The 20238-nt window shown below is 36.5% G+C and overlaps 1 protein-coding gene across 4 annotated transcripts in view; it reads left to right on the top strand.

Moving 5' to 3' along the window:
• Window positions 1-20238, top strand: part of SLC25A12 (solute carrier family 25 member 12) — a 198758-nt gene that overhangs the window by 118068 nt on the left and 60452 nt on the right. For 2 of the 4 annotated variants that reach the window (XM_032355945.1, XM_032355942.1), the window contains exons 4-5: window positions 11651-11766; window positions 20000-20139. In XM_032355945.1, coding sequence (XP_032211836.1) covers window positions 11651-11766; window positions 20000-20139 — 256 coding nt within the window. Of the gene's footprint in view, window positions 1-1220; window positions 1258-11650; window positions 11767-16311; window positions 16416-19999; window positions 20140-20238 lie in introns of those variants that run through there. The other 2 variants (XM_032355943.1, XM_032355944.1) reach the window with 2 other exon arrangements.

The raw sequence follows: 20238 nt of genomic DNA, 5'->3' as shown, positions 1-20238 counted from the left end.
AGGTGATACTTGAGTGAAATCTGGCAAGATGAACGGGGAGTTGCTAGTGGTCTGATAAGTAGGTCTGTTCTAGGAAAGGGAACAGCAGTGGTGTGAAACATCAAGGAGAGTGTGCATGTGTGCGCCTGCGTGTGTATGTGTTTTGGGGAGTGACATTGGGGAAGTTGTATTGTGTGTACCTTGGCTGTGGTGTTGCTTTGCTGCTGTTGGAGTTGTGGCTGGAGTGGAACTGGGGACCTTCTGTGCTAAGCTTTGACTGTGTCCCGAAGGCACGTGACTTAGTCTTGGAAATATTTTTAGCCTGGCAGTATAGGGGTTTGTGCAGACACAAAAATAGCAAGGTGCATCTTACTGCAGTGTCAGTTTACTCAGGGGGAAAAGCTCACCATTTTTATATTAAAATCAAATATGCTACTACAGAGCAAATGGATTATTTTTATGAATTATAAAGAGAATTTTGTCATGCTTTGTGAGTTCCAGGCTACATCCTCAGGCCTTCAAAGGCCCAGGTTCTTTCTCCTACTTGTAGAGGTAGTTGTGTGAAAAACTAGTTAATGAGGAGTTGTTAAAAGTTATTTCTATTACCACAGAATGATCAGATTTTTAGAAAAATGGTAGGTTGGAGTAGGGCGAGACTTACATGCAGTGAAATACATTTAGGAAACTACTGTAATTGTTAAACTAGAAATGTTGGTATCTGAGTTGAGTCCAGCATTAGTATTGTATTTATTTGTGTTTTCCCACAGAACCTGGTATAGTGCATTAGGTCTGCTATGAGTATTTTCTAGCTTAAATAAAGATTTTATATAATTTATCAATAGTAGATATTGGGGAACTTACATACTTTTTGTGGCTTGCCTCTAAAAAAGTCAAACTGGCTGGCTCAGTTAGTAGAGCATGAGAGTCTTGATTTTGGGGTCATGAGTTCAAGCCCCACATTGGGCGTAGAGATTACTTAAATAAGTAAATAAATAAATTTTGTCGAAATTTGACGAAAAGATTTGTCAAATTAGCTGGTAAGTTACTATGGGGTATTCAGTCATTGGATTTCTCAGTAGTGATTAGGCAATAATATGTATGAAAGGTATTTTTAATCAGAATTCAGTCTTCAAAATTTTTAAAGGTAACATACACACTTAGATCTTTTAAGAAATTATGAGAGTATTTATTGTCATTAATTTGACCTGAGACCTGCTTTCAGAGTACCCGTATCTTTCCAGATGCTTCGTTTGTGACCATCTGCTCTGGTCCATCTCAGTAAGTGTATTTTTTTTTGATGCCTCATGTGGTTCTCCCAGACTCAGTTGCATCGTTAATGTAGTTGAGTGGAACCAAGGGTTTAAGCTGCCAGAGTAGATCAAAGATGGGTTTTGGCTAGTGAAGTGTATCAAATAATGTTGATAATGTTCACTTAAAAACAAACCTGTTTCTCTTTGTAAAAGGTAAACCTTTTCCCCCCTTCCCTTCAACAGTAAATCTTTTTTATTTCAGATTTTATTTTATTTATTTTTAAAGAATTTATTTATTCATTTGGCAGAGAGAGACACAGCGAGAGAGGCAACATAAGCAGGGTGAGTGGGAGAGGGAGAAGCAGGCTCCCCAAGGAGCAGGGAGCCCAATGTGGAGCTTGATCCCAGGACCCTGGGATCATGACCTGAGCCAAAGGCAGATGCTTAGTGACTGAGCCACCCCGGTGCCCCTATTTCAGATTTTAGAAACTTTTTAATTTTCCTGTTTTCCTCTCTTTGGAGTGAGTCAAATTGGGATTGGGTAGGAAATCTGATGCCAAGAGTTAGATCCTAAAAATTAAATGAGTTTATGAAACATTAGATTATTTCTAAAAGCAGAGAAAGGTGGAATTTTCTAGAAGCACAGCAATTCTTTTTTTTTTTTTTTTTCCTTAAGAGAGGGAGTAGGACAGAGGGAGAGGGAGAAAGAGAATCTTAGGCAGGGCTTGATCTCACAGCCCTAACTAAGATCATGACCTGAGCCAACCAACACCCTGAAACACAGCAATTCTTAAACTTGTATTCATGGCTTGTCTTCAGGGGTTCCTGAACTTGCTGAAATATAATGCAAAAAGAGTGAATTTATATCTTCATTTTTCTGGGGAGAAACCCTAGGTTTTCAGGAGGGGGGTGTCTATGAATTCAAAAACGTTTAGATATCCTGGTTAATGTTTCTTTAATACTTGCAATTCAAGAGAATCAAAAGCTTTGATATTGTTTAATTTATTCCAAGTAGTCAGCCCTTGCTCGTTTAACATTTAAGGAAAATGAGATCAAGAGAGGTAGGTTGATTTGCCCAGTAACACAAAATTCTCTTAATTTTTAGTCCATTTTCCTTCTTACGATCTTTTTTTTTTTTTTAGTGTTCTTTATTCCCCCCCTACTTTCTGTTTCTCACTCCTTTACTCAGAGCAGTAATGAAAGAATAGAGTAATGCAACCGGTATTTCTTTTTTTATAGCCCTGGGAGATATTTCTTGGTTTTATTGTAGGTTTTTTGTTTGTTTGTTTGTTTGTTTGTTTTTAAAGATTTTATTTATTTATTTGACATTGAGAGACACAGTGAGAAAGGGAACACAAGGAGGGGGACTAGGAGAGGAAAAGCAGGCTTCCCGCTGAGCAGGGAGCCCAAAGCAGGGCTCCATCCCTGTACCCCCGGATCATGACCCGAATGGAAGGCAGACGCTTAACCGACTGAACCACACATGCTCCCCCACGTTTTTTTTTTTTTTAAGATTTATTTGAGAGAGAGCATATGAGTGGGATGAGGGACAGAGAGAGAAGCAAACTCCCTGCTGAGCAAGGAACCCAATGCAGGGCTCAATCCTGGGACTCAGGGATGATGACCTGAGCCGAAGGCAGACACTTAATTGACTGTTCCATGTAGGCAACTCTATTGTAGTTGTTCGATGAGAATCTTATAGGTACAGATAATTTGAAATAGCATCACATAACATTGTTTCTAATTACCCAAGACCCAATCTCAATTAATAGAACTAATATAGGCAGGTCTAAGTGATTTAGTTAATAAGTGGGAAAAGCAGGTTTAAGAGCAGTGAATACCATACCTTTTTGTGCTCTGGGCTCCCCCACCCCCTGTTCCATGTTTTCTTAGCATGTAAACTGCCCGTTTTCCTCTTCCCCATTTCCTTTGCTCAAATAGATAGTCAAATAAGCAGTAGTGGTTTTGATATAAGAGTTCGCTGTGCAAAGCCATGTAGAAGCAACATTATGTGGTATAAATAGCATGATGGGTTGTCTAAAAGTAAAGGCTATTAGCCAAGTATTTGTGAGATTGTGGCTTAAACTTTGAAGATGGGGTTGTATAATGAAAAGCAAAATGATTTCATGCATCAGATGCACATTTTGGGAACTATTATTGTGTGATCTGATCTTAAATGTTTAGACAGTTGCTTGTTTGAAACTAACTTCTGAAATTGTAGTTTCTATATTTAGCTCTAGTCGGAATTTCTTCTGGAGGCTCTCTTCTCCTCTAATGTATAAAACTATTATTTTCTCTCTGTTTTTCACAACTGTTTTCCTTTAATGTTCTACATACATATAAGAATGTATTTTTTTTTAAAGATTTTATTTATTTATTTGACAGAGAGAGATCACAAGTAGGCAGAGAGGCAGGCAGAGAGAGAGAGAGGAGGAAGCAGACTCCCTGCTGAGCAGAGAGCCCGATGCGGGACTCGATCCCAAGACCCTGAGATCATGACTTGAGCCAAAGGCAGCAGCTTAACCCACTGAGCCACCCAGGCACCCAAGAATGTATTTTTTAAAAAAGATTGATTTTAGAGACAGAGAGGGAGAGAGCACTGGGTGGCCGGGAGATTGGGGCAATAAGGAGCAGAGGGAGAGAGAATCCCAAGCAGACTCCCCACTGAGTGCGGAGCCAGATGCAAGGCTCCACATCACCACCTGAGATCATGACCCAAGCCAAAAGGAAGAGTTAGATGCTTTACTGACTGTACCAGTTGGTGCTCCAAGAGTAAAAGTATTCTTCATGCATATAGAAAAATCTTTTATGGAGAAATCTTGGTTGTTCTAAAAATTGCAGAATTACCATATTAATATTACAAAATTTGATTAGTTTCCATTTGGTAAATTTAAAAGGAACTTTGTAGAAAAATTTTAAAACATCCAATTCATAAAATGCATTATTTTGGAGTTATAACAAGAATATATGTTTTTTGTAAAAAGTCAAGCAGTAGTTATTGTAAAAATTGAAGGTGCCCCCTCATCCTCGTTAAAAGAGAACAAACCATTTATTAAAGTATGAACTAAGCAATGGTTTCTTCACCCCAGTTAGTGGCTTGTGGTTTGCATTTGCTCTGCTTAAGTCTTGGTTAAGACCTTCTAACAATAGGGAATTCATTGCAGGATATGGGGAGTAGAGCCTTCAAAATTATTCTGGAACATGTTTGCTTCATGTTCACAGATAAATAGGCTATTTCTTGCTTTATGAAAAGTACTGTTACATTATCATGTGGTATAAAATGCCTATGGGCTAAAAATTGATAAGGGGCATATCAGAGAGACAAAGTGGTCCATGCCCTGAACCCCTTACTTCTTCCCAGTATTTTATACTGAAAATTCAAATATTCAGGAAAGTTGAAAGAATTTTACAATGTGCACTTATATACCTAACATATTCTACCATTAACATTTTTCTATGCTTCCTTTTTCGTATATCCCTCTATTTTTCTGTCCATCCATCTTATTTTTTCACACATTCCAAAGTAAATTACAAACATTGATATTCTTTAAATATTTCAGCATGCATATTATTAACTGGATTTCAGTATTTGAGTGATTTCTTTAGATGTAAAATTTACAGACAGTGACAAATATAAAACTTAAAGATACATTTGCAGAATTTTGATAAATACATAAACCTGGGTAATTTCAGATGGCTTTTTTATTATATTAAAATATATATAATAAAATAAAAAAAGTATTGTATTAAAATATTATTATAAAATGCATATAATAAAATATATACTAAAATAAAAATACATAACAAAATAAAAATATGTAATAAAATAAATAGATATAAAATAAAAATATAATAAAATATAAAATATAAAATGTATAATAGACATAAAATATATATAATAAAATAACAAAATGTATATAATAAAATTAAAATACATAATTAAAAGTATATAAAATATGTATAATAAAATATATAATAAAACAAAATATATAATAAAATATATAATATAATAAATTAAAATAAAATATAATAATATATATAATATATACAATTAAATGTAAAAATAACATATAGATAATATATAGATAATAAAAAATGAAATACATTTTAACTATTTTTAAGTGTACAGTTCAGTGGCATTAAGTACATTCATATTGTTCTACTACCGTCATCACCATCCATCACCACCAATTTTTTCCTCTTCTCATACTGAAACTCCATACCTATTAAACAGTGAGTCCCTGTTTTGTCACAGTACCCAGGCCCTAGTAACCCCTATTCTACTTTCTGTTTTTTTTTTTTTTCATTTAATGTATTTCTTCCAATTTTTTTTTTTTAATTTTTTATTTTTTATAAACATATGTTTTTATCCCCAGGGGTACAGGTCTGTGAATCACCAGGTTTACACACTTCACAGCACTCACCAAAGCACATACCCTCCCCAGTGTCCATAATCCCACCCCCTTCTCCCAAACCCCCTCCCCCCAGCAACCCTCAGTTTGTTTTGTGAGATTAAGAGTCACTTATGGTTTGTCTCCCTCCCAATCCCATCTTGTTTCATTGATTCTTCTCCTTTCTGTTTTTAATGAGTTTGACTATGCTAGGTATTTCATATAAATTGAGTAATGTAATATTTGCCCTTTTGTGTTTGGTTACTTTTGCTTAGTCTTTTGTTTTCACCCATGTTACAGCATATATGAATCAGAATTGCATTCCTTTTTAAGGCTGAATAATATGAAGTGACTTTTTTTTTTAATACCACCATGACATTTTTTATTAAGTATATTATTTTAATGCCAGTATAGTGAACTTAGTAATATATTACTTTCAGATGTACAATATAGTGATTCAACAATTCTATATATTTCTGAGTGGTCATCACTGATAAGCGCACTCCTTAATCCTTATCACCTATTTAACCCATCCCCCAACTGCCCTCCTCTCTGGTAACCAACAGTCTGGAATGTCTTTCTTGGTTTGCCTCTCTTTTTCCCCTTGTCCATTTGTCTTGTTCCTTAAATTCCACATGAGTGAAATCATATGGTATTTGTCTTTCTCTGACGTATTTCACTTAGTATTATATACTCTAGCTCCATCCATTTCATTGTAAATAGCAAGATTTCATTCTTTTTTTTTTTAAGATTTTATTTATTTATTTGACACAGAGAAATCACAAGTAGATGGAGAGGCAGGCAGAGAGAGAGGGAAGCAGGCTCCCCGCTGAGCAGAGAGCCCGATGCGGGGCTCGATCCCAGGACCCTGAGATCATGACCCGAGCCGAAGGTAGCGGCTTAACCCACTGAGCCACCCAGGTGCCCCTCTTTTTTTTTTTTTAATAAACATAGAATATATTTTTATCCCCAGGGGTACAGGTCTGTGAATCGCCAGGTTTACACACTTCATAGCACTCACCAAAGCACAAACCCTCCCCAGTGTCCATAACCCCACCCTCCTTCTCCCAACCCCTCTCCCCCCAGCAACCCTCAGTTTGTTTTGTGAGATTAAGAGTCGAAGTTACTTATTTTTAAGTTGCTGATGGTTTTGTGTTTCTAAGATTTATTTATTTGAGAGAGAGAGGCACAAGCGTGGTGGGGAAGGGCAGAGGGAGAGGGAAGCGGCTCAAGCAGTGTGCAGAAGGTGGTTGGGAGGGGTAGTGGTGGCTGAATCTTACCTGGATCAGGACCCGAGTTAGACGCTTAACCGACCGTGCCACCCATGGGCCCCTGCTTTTGTATTTCTTAACTAACCTTTCTTCAAAAAAATTGCTCCATGTAACAAAGGTACCTGTGAGTATTGAGGATTGGTTATGTATTCCCCTAATACCTTCTCTTTCTCTTTTTTTTTTCCTTAAGATATTATTTATTTATTTGACCGAGTGAGTGAGTGAGAGAGAGAGAGAGACAGAGAGCAAGCACAAGCATGGGGAATGGCAGGCAGGGGAGAAGCAGGCTCCCTGCTGAGCAAGGAGCCTGATGTAGAGCTTGATCCCAGGACCCTGGGATCGTGACCTGAGCCCAAGGCAGAGGCTTAACCCACTGAGCCACCCAGGCGTCCTCCCCAATACCTTCTTAACCAACTGAGCCTGACCCAGGCACCCTAAGAAATGTAGATATTTAGAGTCTGCAGACTTTATATTTTAGACAAAGGTCTACTTAGTTGGAAAACTATGTGGGGGTCCACAGGGATGGAGTTAGATAACCAATGGGCCCTGGTCTTGTGAAGAGGCAGCTTCTGCTTTGGCTCCAGGGAGCTGTGCTACTTTGGAGAGAAAACTGTTGCCCACGCTTGCAGTTTAATAAGAGAAACCAGAAAACTGGATATTTGTGTGAAGTACTTAAGATTTCTTAATGTTGGCAACTAATGTAACTAAAAAAATTATACTTTGCATGCCAAAGAAAACATGTGTGGTCCAAATTCTGTCTGCCAGCCAACTGTTTATAACCTTTGCTAGTTAAGGAAAAAGTCTTCTAACTTTTCTCCTAAAAACAGTAAGTTGTGCTATTGAGTATAAAATGTGTTTGAAAGCTACATATTCTGTATTTCAGGGTAATTGTATGTTTTTAAATCTTTTTTTTAAAAGATGTTTTTTATTTATTTGACAGAGAGAGATCACAAGTAGGCAGAGAGGCAGGCAGAGAGAGAGAGAGTGGGAAGCAGGCTCCCCGCTGAGCAAGGAGCCTGATGTAGGGCTCGATCCCAGGACCCTGAGATCATGGCCTGAGCCAAAGGCAGAGGCTTTAACGCACTGAGCCACCCAGGAGCCCCAGGGTGATTGTATTTTTGATTTAGATTCCTGAGGCTGTTTCAGAAAAGCCAAGATGGATTTGTTTTTTAATCCATTGTCAGCCTAGTTACTTTTTTTTTTTTCTTAACATTACTCTTATAATCAAAAGAAATAAGGTAAATAATAAAAATTTCAAACATTTCAGAAATACATACTGTAGAAAATGAAGGGCCTTCTCTAACTCCCCCTTTATATCATTATTTCATTTGTGTTATATAATCTTATTAAAGCCACATACCACTCATTGCTTTTTCAGGGTGTATAATGATGATACTTGATATGTTATAACTTCATTTGTTTTTATTGCTCTAGAATTTCTGTAATGATAGCTACACTTTTGAGTTTTATCATAGTTTTTAGTACACCAAAGCATAGAGTGTATTATGACACGTGACTTGTAAACAGTTTGATTATTATTCTTCCCAGGATTCATTAAGCATTCAAGCTCCTAATTTCACCAAAGATTCTTCATCAGGGGCGCAGTGAGGTCATCACCTTTAATGTCCTGAACAATACCACCACAAGGCCTTTTCCTCAATAAAGGGAAAAGGCATAGAATACACCATTGCTTTGGATATGATGTAACTTGTGTAAATTAAACATATTTCAAAGTATTTTATTTAATAGAAGATGAAACTTTGAATGTAAAATATGTCTTTAATGAGTGGGGCCATAAAGTAAAATGTAAATTGTAGTCAGTCATTCCTAATACTGTGTTGAGAAATATGGCTCTCTAAAAAGTCTTGTATTCTGAATTGAGTTTATTCAAGAATATTTATAAGTTCCTATCCTGAATCAACACTGTGCTCTGTGACAAGCTTATCTTCTTGTAGGAAATTAGACTTTATTTTTTATTTTATTTTGTTTTCTTAATGATTCTATTTATTTATTTGTCAGAGAGAGAGAAAGACAGCACAAGCAGGGGGAGCAGCCAGCAGAGCTGGCAGTGGGAGAAGCAGGCTCCCGCTGAGCAAGGAGCCCAGTGTGGGACTTGATCCCAGGACCCTGGGATCATTACCTGAGCTGAAGGCAGACGCTCAACCAACTGAGCCACCCAGGCATCCTGGGCATTAGACTTTAAACAATGAATTATGTAATTACTCCAATAAAAGTTTTACAAGGGGCTCTGAAAATGTACAGTGTGTTGCTCTAGGGGTGTGAAGGGTATGTAAAGTCATCTGGGAACTCTGAGACGGTTCTCTTGAGGAAACGATATTTGAGCTGAGCTATGTAAAGATGGGTACGGATTAAATGGACGAAAGTTTGGAGATGGTGGAATAATTCCAAGTAGAATGAAATGCTGAGTGATGGTCCTGAGTGAAAGGAGCATGGATTAAAAATGAATGTGTTAGGGGCGCCCGGGTGGCTCAGTCGTTAGGCGGCTGTCTTCGGCTCAGGTCATGATCCAGGGGTCCGGGGATCAGGCACCACATTGGGCTCCCCACTTGGTGGCAAGCCTGCTTCTCCCCCTCCCACTGCTTCTGTTCCCTCTCTTGCTGTGTTTCTCTCTGTCAAAAAAAAAAAAAAAAAAAAAAAGAATGAGTGGGCTGGAGTGCAGAGAACAAGGGGACTGTGTGCAGAGATCAGATCCTGAGGGGCTAGGAGACATTAAAGATTAGGTCTGCTCCTTTCTATAGTGTGACTGTAAATGTGTTGCCCAAACCAGGCCATTTGAGAATAAAAGTCAGCACCATTACTAATATAAATAAGTAAATAAATAAGTGTATGTATTATATATTTATAAAAACAGATTCTTAGTATATGTGCTGCTGAAGCGAGCACTAAAAACAGATTCTTATAATGCTTTTACTTGGATACTAGTCACTTCCCAATAGCAGCAACAGAGTGTGGAATCTTTGCAGCAAGCTTGCTGTGAAAGATGACTCTACAGTAGCATATACTGGCTCTATGATAAGATCATTGAAGGTGGGGCACCTGGGTAGCTCAGCTGGTTAAGTGTCTGCCTCCTGATTTTAGCTCAGGTCATGATCTTGGGGTTGTGAGTGTGATCCCCAGGTTGGGCTCTGTGCTGCGTGAGGAGCCTGCTTGAGATTCTCTCTCTGTGCACCGGCCACTCCCACTCATGCCCCCCCACCCCAAAAAGATCATTGAAGACAATTTTAGTGTAATTTTGGCCACTGGCTAATTTCATAACTCTGAGTATTCTAGGACTCAGTATGTTTTAGTTTTCCTCCCTTTTGTTTTGAATTTTCCTTTAAAAAATGTATTTTCTTGGGGCGCCTGGGTGGCTCAGTGGGTTAAGCCGCTGCCTTCGGCTCGGGTTGTGATCTCAGAGTCCTGGGATCAAGCCCCGCATAGAGCCCCGCATCGGGCTCTCTGCTCAGCAGGGAGCCTGCTTCCTCCTCTCTCTCTGCCTGCCTCTCTTCCTGCTTGTGATCTCCGTCTGTCAAATAAATAAATAAAATCTTTAAAAAAAAAAAATGTATTTTCTTAAAAAATTTTTTTTTACATAGGCTCCATGCCCAGCGTGTAGCCCAGCACAGGACTTGAATTCATCACCCTGAGGTCAAGACCTGTGAGCTGAGACCAAGAGCTGGATGCTTAACTGAGCCACCCTGGTGCCCCTAAAAAATATAATACCAACATTTCAAACATAAATAACAAACTAGTGTAGTGAATTCAATATCCTCATCACCGAGTTTTAGTAATTATTAAAATAATTATTAAATTAGTATTATTTATGCCTCTTTCCACTCTTTCATCCTGTGGATTATTTTGGAGTAATTCCAGATGACATATTTTGTTTGTAAATATCTGTGTATGTCTCAAAAAGATAAGAAAAATTACAAAAGCAGAACAAACCTCCTCAAAAACATTAACATCAATTTCTTAATATCACCAAGCATTTGTTATATAATTATTATCATTTACTAATTTTCTCATAAATTAAAAACTTTTTCTTCATTTAAATCAGAATCCAAATAAGATCTGTATCTTATAACTAATTACTGTATCTTTTAGGTCTTTAACAAAGTTCTCCTCCATATTTTCTTTCAAAAATTTTTTAGAAATTTTTGTTTTTGTTTTTTTACAAGTACAGAATGTTCATCCTACAGTTTCCTCCAGTCTGCACTTATGCTGATTGTGTTTCTGTGGTGATGTTTAACATGTTCCTTTGTCCTTTGTATTTTCTGTAAATTGATTACATGGAAAGCAGTGGGTCTCAACTTGGGTGTTGGCAATTTGCAGTTTGGTGGGTAGAGGCCAGGGTTGCTGCTAGACATGATACATTGTCCAGGAGGCCCCCACAACAAAGAATTATCTAGCTTAAAATGGTCCTGTTAAACACTATGGTTAAACACATAGAGATCACTCTATGATCTAGAGACTCTTAGCTTCAGGTTTAGTTATTTTTGGTCTAGTTCTTTCTCTTTTTGTGATTTTAGGAGTGATTGCTTATTGCCCAGGTCCATTCATTTATTAGGGATTCACAAAAGGGTAGTATTCTAATTCTATCATTCCTTCCTTCTTTCTTTATTATCTGGAATACCTCTGTCAAGAGAAACTTCCCTTTTTTAATTATTTGGTTATCCCCTATAGCATATAGTAAAGACAGGTTAAATGCCTGATATTTTCCTTTCTTTACCAACCAGTAATATTTTATATATTATTCCAGGTTGATCTCCTATCAAGAGTTCTTGGCATTTGAATCTGTTTTATGTGCTCCAGATTCTATGTTCATAGTGGCTTTCCAATTGTTTGACAAGAGTGGAAATGGAGAGGTGACATTTGGTAAGGAAAAAAAAAGATTTTAAGTGATAAGTGAAGTCAGTAAGGCTGGTCCAGTCTTTAAATGCTAAATCTAGTAACTGCAAATAGATTGCTGCTTATTTAGGAGCTAGTCAATAAGTGAAGTATTAATTTCCTGAGAGAATTTACATAGATAAAATTAAAATGGTGTATTTCCTTCAAAACTTTAGACTATTGCAAAAAAGTGAGGAATCTAGGAATGCCTTTGCTCATTGAGTCATTGACACTTAACATTCCTAAAATAGGTGGTATAAAATTTTCTTGTTCTGGGCTAGCCTGGGCAAAATTCTTTATGAAACAGACTGTGAACAACATGGAATAATCATGTCATTCTTTAAGGAATTTTTGGGTAGAGAGTGCAGAGCTTTTCAATAGCAGTCTGGAAAATTGCTGCTCTGTCATTGTAGCAACAAGAATGGAACCAAAGGAGGGAGTTAAGAACAGTTAGCATTCTCTAAACCCCCATTATAGATTTTTGATTTTAGGAAACAAGCCTAGTACGTTGAAATTGAAATCTGTATTAAATGTAAAACTGATATAAACCCTTTGGTAGACACATAATTTAGCACAATGTCATTGTTTGACAAGCATATAAACTAGAATTTCTATCTGTAGCCGTGTGTTAGTTTTTTAAAGATGCTTATTTGTGGAAATTAGTTTGTGTTTAAAGTATCTGCAAATTTTTCTGACAACAGGCTTTTCAATGAAAACAATGCAGTGTTTTCAAGGATCTTGAACTCTCTTCCCTTTTTTTTTTTTTTTACATTTACACTTTTTATTATAGTAAACACATAAAATCTTAAACATTTTTCAGCATAGAATTCAGTAGTGTTGAGTATATTCATGTTGTTGTGAAACAGATTTCCAGAACTTTTTCACCTTGTAAAGCTGAATTTTAGCCCTTTTATGGTGTGAATTGGCATCAATATGTGGTAGAAAAACTCTTGAAAATCAGGCTTTCCCTGACTATAGTGCTAAATATTTATTTACTGCAGTATTTGTTATATAAAAAACATCTTTCAGTTAAACTCAAAGGATGAAGTATCACTGCCATGGAAATAATGATGAGGAAGTATAGGTATTCAGAAGGACCAGTGGTGCCTTTACTTTGATTTTAGTGGGCACATTTTCTAGCTTGGCATTGACCTTTCCTTTTGCCCATTGACCCTGTTATTTTCTGTATAAGAAGATTTTCCCAAATAAACACCAGTGCAGACAGAACTCCTCGGGTTTTTGCATCTGTCTTGGCATGCTTCCTGCTTTGGTGCAAGTTCTGACCATTCTTCTTCCTAAAGGCTGACTTTCCCCAGAAGTACCTAGGTTCTGTAGTTTGAAATATAAAACCTTTATCATGTCATCATTCAGTATTAACCTTGGACCACTAATAATGCTGCATTTTCTATTTTCAGTAGATATCACACATTCTCACATGTCTCACTTTCAAATGTTGTGCAGCAGTTCTTGGGAAATACTTTGATACAAATATCTGCATTAGGGACAGCATACCTGTGGTTCTATACTGTGTCCATTGTTTAAGAATTAGATTTCCCAAAACCAAATTGTGGTTTCTTTTGTCCCTCCTACCTTGGTATCTTGGTTCTTTGTGTATCCTCCATTTGTTTTTCCCAATTTTATTTTAAAAAACAAGTTGCTCAAGTCACTTCATCCAATAGAACAATGGAGACTCATGCTAGTGTTGATTAGTAGATTAATCAACTAATGAAATAGTTGATTTCAAATAGATGTGTTTATGAACACATTTTTTTCATGCAAATGAAAGCTTGGAGTTATTAGATCCCAACTTTAGCATTTTAAAGATCTTTTGTTTTCCCCCAGACCATGATGTAAGACTTAGAATTTTAAGAAAATATAATTAAGATTAAAAGCCAAACAAATCACTTTCCATTGTTATAACACCTGATACGAACTGAAGAACATATAAATCCTCCAAAATTCTGTTTTCATTCTTCTGCTTCATAATCTAGAGATAGGAAGATTCTTATGGAATAATACACAGCTGAATGTCCTTTCAACATTGTTCTTGGAGTCCCTGGCCAGCTGGATGGTTGTCTTGATGTTCACATATTTCCTAAGACTTTGACCATTTTCCTTTCCTGCCTTGCCTTCCTAGTTTTGAGGATCCATTTCGGACAATTATTTAAATTTTCTTAAATAAAAATTATAATGAAGGAGAGAAAGTTTAATTTTATATTCTTAGGAGGAAAAGCATTGAAAGTGTTACAAATGCCATTTAACAAGATTTCTAAGGCCTACTCATTACAGGCTGTTTTCAAGAGGACAGAATTTCAGCGTAAGGAAATAATTAACTTGGAGTTTATTTTTATAGGATTTTGGATCTGTGATAAAGGTCAGTTTTCATGTTTGTATCCACTTAATAAAATGAATTATGCTTATTTTTAAATAAATGCTAAAGTAAAAGGAAATTTTAGATCCATAATAACTCTAAATTCTTTTCAACTAAATGGCCTTATGTTTTCTAGTTTGGAACTTGTTTATAGTTTTCTCTTGAGCACATCAGGAGAGAAAGGTGGGAGAGAATATTGGATGTCAGGTGTAATGGAGTGGAGAAAACTGTTATGCCATTGATATCCTGTGGACTATGATGATGTTATCTGTGTATTTGTATATATTGTTCTCATCTATGCTTTTGTTTTTGTAGATACGTTTTTAAATACACATCAGATTAGATACTTAAACTGTGTGCAGTTTTTAGAAGTATTTATATAAATACAAATATTGAACAACCTTTACTTGAGTGCTGGAAAAATTCTGTTTTTTTTTTTTTAATTTTTAGAGATGCCTCTACTTTGCGGGAGAGGACTTATATTGAGACTTTGGTTATCCATTTCAGAATAGGCAAGCTCAGGAGAGGGTTCTGGAGTTTTTAAAAGAGTGAATACAACCATTAGTTGTTTCCTCTTTGTTCTTCCAATAAAACTTCTAATGCATGCTGTGGATGATTACTTACTGGTTTGTGTATCTGTTACTGCCTGGTGTCATGAGCCTTGTAGAGTCTGCTGCATGCCTGGTGAGTGCTAGACACATTGCAAACTTGCCTTGGTCTCTCTGCCAGCCGCCAGCGTACTGGGTATTCTGCTCGGTAGCATTAGGGTGAGGTAACCTACATAACCAGTATATACTACCTTGTGTTGTCAGTAGCTGTCATGCATTCGTCCCACATTTAAAAAATCAAAGCCTATTGCTTTAACAAAGATGTAATCCTTCTAAAAAAAGACGAAACCCAAACTCCTATTGACTAATAAGTGAATATAAGATATGTTATAGAGTCTAAGTTTTCTACTGAAATCTCACCAACATTGTGTTCCAAACGGCTTGCCTAGGAATGGGAACTCTCCAAAGTAAATTTTTTTCAAGGGCCTACCTTCATCTCCCTACTGTAAAACCCTCAAAAAGCAGGGATTACTTTTGATTTTATACTGTGTTTCGTTGTCGTTAGATACAAGAAATAAATATGTGTTCCATTTGTGCCTCTTTTTCCATGAAGGGAAGAACAGATTGGGTTTGGTTTACGCATTACCACGGCTGTTACTAAAGGTTCAGGAGGTGGAAATCTAGATATGAAAGATGTACTACCTTCTCTCACTGGAAACAAAGCTGTAGACTTGGAGTAATATGAAAATCTGATAGTAACAAATACCTACTTTAATCTGGTAAGAATTAGAGCTGCACTTGGATGTTCAGATTAAATCAGGAAGAGTTTTGAGATTTCTTTCAGATACTGCAGAGATGGTAATATTAATACTCAAGGCTACTAGAGTAGCTTAGAATTAGAGACAAAAAAAAAAAAAGGATATGCCATTTGGTGATAGACTCTTGAAGCATCTAGTTTCTTTAGTAATAGAAGCTCTTTAAACATAAACTATCCTTCCTGAGAAATGGACCTTCACATGTATTTGGCAGGAAGACTACTCTACTGACTGATTGTCTGGTAGTCCCTTCTGGAGGTAGGTAAAGGGTTAATAGAAATAATTTCTTGCTTGGAAAAACAGAGGAAGTCGCCTAGGAAAATAATGCCCTACCTGGAAGTAGAGCCTAGCAGTGTGGGACTGAGTCTACATGCTATATTGGTTGGGACTTTCTCTGCTAAGTTCCTGTTGTTGAACTTTTTGTTGTTGTTGTTTGTTTTCCTTTGTTTTCTTTTTTGGTCTCTTAGTTGTTCCTCTTCTTTCTCCCCAAGTTTTCCTTCACTGAAAAACTCTTTACTTCCACAAGTCTCACCATTGTTTTTGTTCAGTTATACACAAGGAATTCATTGTTTTTTTGGGAGTCCTTCTAAAAGCCTCTCTGACTTCACTTTAAGAACTGTGCAGGTGAAACTCAGCTATTGAGGACTTTTTTCCCCCCCTGACAATAAAAATGTTTGGTCTCGAGCCTATTAAGTTGGAAGCAGTGGCTCCTGCTGGGCTGGAATCCTTGGAATCAGGATGTCATTGGGCTGATGGTAGGTGGGCTGTGTCACAGGGCTGATGGCTTGTATACCTACAGGAGGAGTTCTCTGGCCACACCGTTGGTACAGCAGCTCCTTCCAGGCTCATTCATGGAACAGGCATGGTGGCAGTCTTGGAGAAGAGTGCCAGCCCCGGTCAGAGGTAATTTTGTACTGCAGAAAGGTGAACAAGACCAGTAGGAAGCCCCATAAGGACCAGGGGAGGGATGAGGGTGGATGAGATGGGGAGACATGGTGTGGGCTGCTGGGGAAATTAAAACCTCTATTAAGACATACTTACATGATATATATGCTTCAATGTGTGTTTCATCTAGTCCTATCATCATAAGTGACTGATACAGCTAAACTGACTAATGTTATACGTCTGTGAACATTTTTACTTAATCACAGTTGTCACCATTACCTGCCCTCCTTTCCTTTGAGCAAAGAGAACATAATGATAGGCGACTTTTGTGTCTGGCCCCAATTCCATTTTCAGAGGAATTATAAACCATCTCTTTCATAAGCCCATGCTCTGCAGGAAGTGGAAAAGTGGTCTATTGTTTTCTATATGTCAGAAAACGAATGGATTCCTATATCCCATAGCAAAACTGGGCTAGTATAAAACACTAGATCATGATCTTGCTGCCTAAGATGTGACCGTCATAGCTCTATCATCCAGGCCGGAGCTATGGCCACTGAAATAGCACTCCAAGGAGTGCTGCCTAGAGCCAAAGACCCTTGTTTGCCACTGGAAAGACGGGATTCTCTCTGGGGGGAAAACTTTCTGTGCAGTTTCAGTTAGTTGCCCTGGGAATATTTGAGATTATTGGGGTTCTCTTTCATGTCACACAGAACTTGATAAAATTGGGTAAGATAAAAACATCATCTATTTGAGCTATTGTCTCACACAAGTAGAAACTCTCCAATTCTGGAGCTTTTGTATAACTTTTTTTTTTTTTTTTTTTTTTTGGGTAAGTGTATCCTGGTAAAGTGGTGATTATGAATTGGACCTTAAAACAATAGTTGTACTAATTATTTTTGTAAGCTTCCTGAATTAGCCTTAGGCAGCTGGTAGTCAAAATAATAACAGAAGGGAAGTGGGACACATCAAGAGGTGCCAAAGTAGGTTGGAAATTTTGTTATTCCTAGTAACTATAGTTGTAGCCTGTGACATAGTTAAAATAATTAAAAGTGTCGGGAGGGGGTGGTTAATAAAATACAGCACATATTAGTGGTCATAATAAAACCACATACAAAGTGTGAGAAGTAGGAAATGTTGAAACAAGTACTCATGGAAAAGGACACTTCACTATTTGGGGAGATTACTATGAGTAATTTAAGCTACCATTTTAATTGTTTGAAAGATATTCCAATAGCTTATTTAGAGGTTGTTAGGAAGTTTACAAAACAGGACTTTAAAGTTTTTATTATGGAGCTTTTTTTGAGTGTAAGTCAGACATTGTAACTTTGGTTCGTAAGTATCCATTTTGTGATTGTAGAAAACAGTTTCATAATTAAGTAAATTTTTGTAGTTTGAAAGCTTTTGAATCTTTGATTGTATTTGATTAGTTTTACACTAATATTCTAATATTTTCTGATCATATAAAGGGAATTCAGTTTTATTCCACCATTATATAAAACTTCTCTAGCATTATGTACATTTCTTATCAACTCTTATAGTTGAGTTTTAGGACTTGTGACCTTTAAAATAAAGGTTATCATAAAGTAACTTATTCCCTTTCATACACTTAATATTTAAAATAAATATACATATATTAAGTTATTCTCTTTTAAAAAATATTTTATTTATTTATTTGAGAGAGAATGAAAGAGAGAGCGTGAGTGGGAAGAGGTTCAGAGGGAGAAGAGTCCTTGCTGAGCAGGGAGCCAGATGCAGGACTCAGTCCTGGGACTCTAGGATTATGACCTGAGCCGAAGGCAGTCACTCAACCAACTGAGCCACCCAGGCATCCATAACTTAAGTTATTCTTTTCTGCTTTCCATTAATTTTTTCATGTTTCCTTAGTTTAACACTCAGACCTTAAATATAAGAAATCAATGTGATTAATTTGGGAGTAGAGCAGTTGGTTAATTAAAGATCATAAAAAATCTTCACTGATCTCCCATATTTAGCTCTAAATACTTTTTGTAACCCTTACTATTTTAACTATCTTACAAATTTTAGCATATTTTACAACTGTTGAAATTCCATGTAGGTTTAAGGGTGAACTTTCGTATTGATTAAAATCCAGGATCCCATGAATTGCTACTGAGTTAATTTTTTTTGTTTTTAGAAACAAAAACCCATATATTTAATATGGGTTTATGGGAGGTGAAAATAATTTAACATGGTTTGTAAACTCTGACACAGTGTTGCTAATTAGGCAAGAAATAAATGTTACATTCCATCTGAAAGGAAAGATGAGAATCCCATCTCCCCAGTGACATCCAATGCCTTCTTCCAACTTCCTGATAGCTGTGACCTATTCAGAGCTGTTACATTGAGTCCAGACTGGTAGGATTTCCAGTTCCGGATTCTTCCACCTTCTTATTCTCCCAATAGCAATGCTTTTATCAAGAAAAAAAGGTATATAAAACTAAAGGGAATCCATTAAACCATTTACAATGTGAGATTGGTATCTTATTCAAAGAATTTGCAGAAATTAGAGAAAAGAGCATAGTTGGAGATTATAAAACATTAAACTTCCACTAATTAGTAAAATTGATAGCTATGGATGGTAAAACACTTCCACTAATACAATTGGCATAAACTTGAAAATAATTTTTGTTCTTAAGACATCAGTAAAACAGGCTTCCTGCTTTCTTAACTTTGCTAATGATTCTTTTTTCCTTTCCTTTCTTTTTTTTTTGGCATGAGCTTCTAAATTAGGCTATCCAGTCTATGCTTGTTAAAGTACCAGTCATTCGTGAATTGACTTTTATTCTAAGTGTAGAACTGTGTAAGAAAGTGACTGACGTTGTTAGTGCATGAAGACAAGCTGTCAGAGGGTTTTGGTTGTATGTTACACAGCTTGACTGGTTCCTATCTAAAAGTTAGTGTACTGTGTTTAGTCCTTCTTTATTTAAACGTGAATCACTAATTTCACTTATCTTAAAATATTTTTAATAGCTGGGACTAATAATCATGCTTTTTATGGGGATTTTGAAGCTTTGTGTCAAGACCATATTTTTGACAATATCAGAAGCTTTTAATAAGGTGCTTGCTGCTGAGCTAATGATATGCTTTTGGTAGTATTTCTTATACCTATCTTCAATAGACATTCAGGCTAGTGTGAATGTAATAATCAAGCCTCAATCAAACCATACTTAGTATGACAAATATTGCATTATACTATAATTTAGGTATTCATGCTTCTGATAAAGGGCTTAATTCGACTCCTTGAGGAATCGGGAAAACACTATTGATTTTTTACTGGAATGCAAAGTAGCAGCCATTTGTAGTGCAAGATATAAATCACTTCCTAATTAAAATAAAATCAGGAGAAATTAAGAATCTCATGGCCTTATATGTAATGGTACACAATCTTAAGTGTAAAATTATATTTTGTATCAATTGTGTTCCTGTGCATGGGTTTCTGGGCACAAAAGATTTTGCAGCTAATCTTAATAGAAGCAGATAATATTGACTTGAAATTTCTCTTAATTTCTTTCTGTAGGAACATTGCAGTGGACTGAACTACTTACTCCAGATATAATTTATTTATTTTTGTTTTCCCTTTTAAGAAAATGTCAAAGAAATATTTGGACAAACTATTATTCATCATCATATCCCTTTTAACTGGGACTGTGAATTTATCCGACTGCATTTTGGGCATAATCGGAAGAAGCATCTTAACTACACAGAATTCACACAGTTTCTCCAGGTGAGCTTAGTTTTCATAACTGGTATAAATACATGTCATTTCTCCTCCACTTCCTTCCTTTTTAGTTTTATTACCAAAAATAGCAATTCCTTGTGGCAT

The sequence above is a fragment of the Mustela erminea genome, chromosome 8 (genome assembly GCF_009829155.1).
Source record: "Mustela erminea isolate mMusErm1 chromosome 8, mMusErm1.Pri, whole genome shotgun sequence".
In the NCBI taxonomy this organism is placed as follows: Eukaryota; Metazoa; Chordata; class Mammalia; order Carnivora; family Mustelidae; genus Mustela; species Mustela erminea.
This window is presented reverse-complemented; position numbering and strand designations above follow the sequence as displayed.